The sequence below is a fragment of the Musca autumnalis genome, unplaced genomic scaffold (assembly GCF_047663935.1).
Source record: "Musca autumnalis isolate F117 unplaced genomic scaffold, ASM4766393v1 scaffold_5, whole genome shotgun sequence".
Taxonomy (NCBI): Eukaryota; Metazoa; Arthropoda; class Insecta; order Diptera; family Muscidae; genus Musca; species Musca autumnalis.
The window spans coordinates 209,368,862-209,371,508 of record NW_027412088.1 but is presented as its reverse complement, the minus strand read 5'-3'; the positions used below and the strand labels follow the sequence as shown (position 1 = coordinate 209,371,508).

The window sequence follows — 2,647 nt, the reverse complement described above, 5'->3', positions numbered from 1 at the left end:
TTGTATTTGAAGACAAACTGTCTGGTGTAAACGCCTAGTAAACGAACAATTTTAATTGAATTCCAAATGTTAACAAAAGCTCTGTTCCAGAACTAAAAAGTTTTTACAATTTTTACCACTTTTGCGTTCCCGTACACAAAATTTATATGAAAATCGTTTACGACTTTTACAACTTTTACCACTTTATAAAGTACGGGAACAGGCCAAAAACCTTTATTTTATTTACATTTTAAAGACAATATCGGTTAAAATATATATTTGTGTAAAAGTTTGTTTTTTATTCCATGCAATAATACTCGAAAATTATGCTTTATGTTATTTAAAATAATAAAAAAGAACATTTATATACTAAAATACAAGGTGCAAAAAAGCACTATTCTAACAATTTCGCAATTTTCACAAGTTTTAGTAGAAATAATTCAACATTTCTTTGTCATCAGAAAGTAAACTAAGGGCAGTAAACTAACTGTAGTTGCGTTGCCAGAAGAGAAAATCATTCAATTAAAATGAGCAAAAAGACGAAAATTTGTGTCAAATTCAATCAATATCAGTGTTTTGAACCTTCAGCTATTAATTTAATTGTAAAAAAGTATAAATTTTAATACGGAAATAGAAAATTCTATTACTAAATTTGCTGTGGGCAACGCAACTGGAGTTGGGTTGCTATCCATAATCGACCCCTAAATTTCAAAGCAAATAAGCTTTATTTCATTGCAATTGGCCAAATTTGCTCGGAATGGCGAAGGATTGAAGTTGGGCAAACCCTTAAAGTGCCGACTTACACTACAAATCGTACTGGAACAAAACTTTCTACCAATATGTAACTCAGATGGTCATATTTCGGGATGTGTGCCCATAAATGTTATTGGGCCGATTCCGTACAGCGAGGCGAGTCGTGTCGCGTTGCCAGTTGCAATTTTTCCATTACGTATGGCAAAAGTCGCACGACGACGTCAAATTTTGTCGCCGTAATGTTCATTTTCCGGCGACAACAAATTAGCTGTCGCCGTTCATTTTTACTAACGAATAAAAATAAAACAAAAAAAATAAAAATAACTTGTTATCGACGATTATTTTCTATCGCTGTACGTAGTGCATTTTTTAAATTTTGTCACAGAGACGATAGACGACGCGACATGACTCGCCTCGCTGTACGGAATCGGCCCATATATATATATATACTCTGGGTAACGAGAGCTACCTGTGAACCATCCCGATCCGAGCTTAGCGGGTTAGCTCAACATGCTCCGAAATACGTCCAGCCACAGTTTGCAAGTTCTAGATGAATAAATTTCAACATTTTGCGTTAAAAGACAACACTCGTCCCCTGCACATTGAAGGGATTCCAAATAAGTAAAGACATTTTTTAATTATACTAGAGTACGGCATTTTTTCTTTTTTTATAACGTCTATTTTTTAATGTAAAACTTAATTTAGTATTATTTGTAAATGCTATTTTGCTTCTATTTACTTCTGTTTTGTTTCTTGGTCCGTTACATATCGAACATATATGACCGGGTTCGGGACATTGGTGGGCGGCACTTCCAATTCATCCATGTACGAACAAGCAATAGCCAATGTACTACCATCATGACTGAAATTAAGAGATGATATTGAGGTATCGTATTCGTGAAATTGACACAATCGTTTCTTATTAAAGCCATCCCATATATTGACAAATCCGTCAGAGCCGCCAGTTGCAAATGTATTATAAACATTGTGGAAACTAATAGCGTTTACTGGATATATACGTTCAACAGTATCCTGTTTATTGCGGTGACACTTGAAGGCAAATTTACGCTTTTGTACTTCGATATCTGGATCTAAGTATTCCACAGCTACTCTGCCCTCTATTGAAGACATGACATAACCTTCCTTGTTGGGGAACAGACGAATGCAACGGGTCTGATACTTGAGCGACGACTCTCGTTTCATCATATATTCTTCCATTTTGCGCAAATCCCAAATCAGTACCTTTCGTTCAGAGGTAGCCACTACAATTTTCTCATCATTGACTGACATTGAGTATACTTTTCCATTACACTGTTCATATGTTCCAACACAGCGTTTCTCACGCATGTCCCATAATTTTAACGTTTTATCCCAACTGCCTGTCAAAATCCCATTAACCGACTCCGCATATTCTACACATCGTATAGGTTCATCGTGGCTTCCCACAATATTCTCGGTATGTGTATTTCATTTGACGTTTGAGCTATGGAATTGACAGTTGAAATCGAGTGGATTTCGTAAATGTAAACTTAGCATTAGTCAACTTAATTATTGCAAAACCAAAATTATTACAAAATGTTAAATAAAATAAAAAATAGCTAAATAATAACTAACATTCATTAATTTTGCAATTATTTAGTTGGCACCACAAAAACCAGGTACCCATACTTTTTGGCCTTTGTTTTTTGTTACTTGTATGTTGTCATTAACAGGTAAATAAACAGATATGTACAAAAAACCCACATTATTGAAAGAAAGCCTTGTAGTAATTCCTAATTAAAAATCTATTTTTTTAAACTCAACGTTTGCAATAATATATGGCCTGTTCCCGTACTTTATAAAGTGGTAAAAGTCGTAAAAGTTGTAAAAGTCGTAAACGATTTTCATATAAATTGTGTGTACGGGAACGCAAAAT

General features: G+C 34.4%; 1 protein-coding gene across 1 annotated transcript; it reads right to left on the bottom strand.

Annotated features, from left to right (window-relative positions):
• Positions 1-1,405: 1,405 nt before the first annotated feature.
• LOC141405069 (mitotic checkpoint protein BUB3-like) lies at positions 1,406-2,193 on the bottom strand. Its single transcript, XM_073989057.1, has one exon. It carries the CDS (start codon positions 2,077-2,079, stop codon positions 1,468-1,470), a length of 612 nt encoding a protein of 203 aa, XP_073845158.1. The 5' UTR covers positions 2,080-2,193; the 3' UTR covers positions 1,406-1,467.
• Between the last annotated feature and the right edge of the window lie 454 nt (positions 2,194-2,647).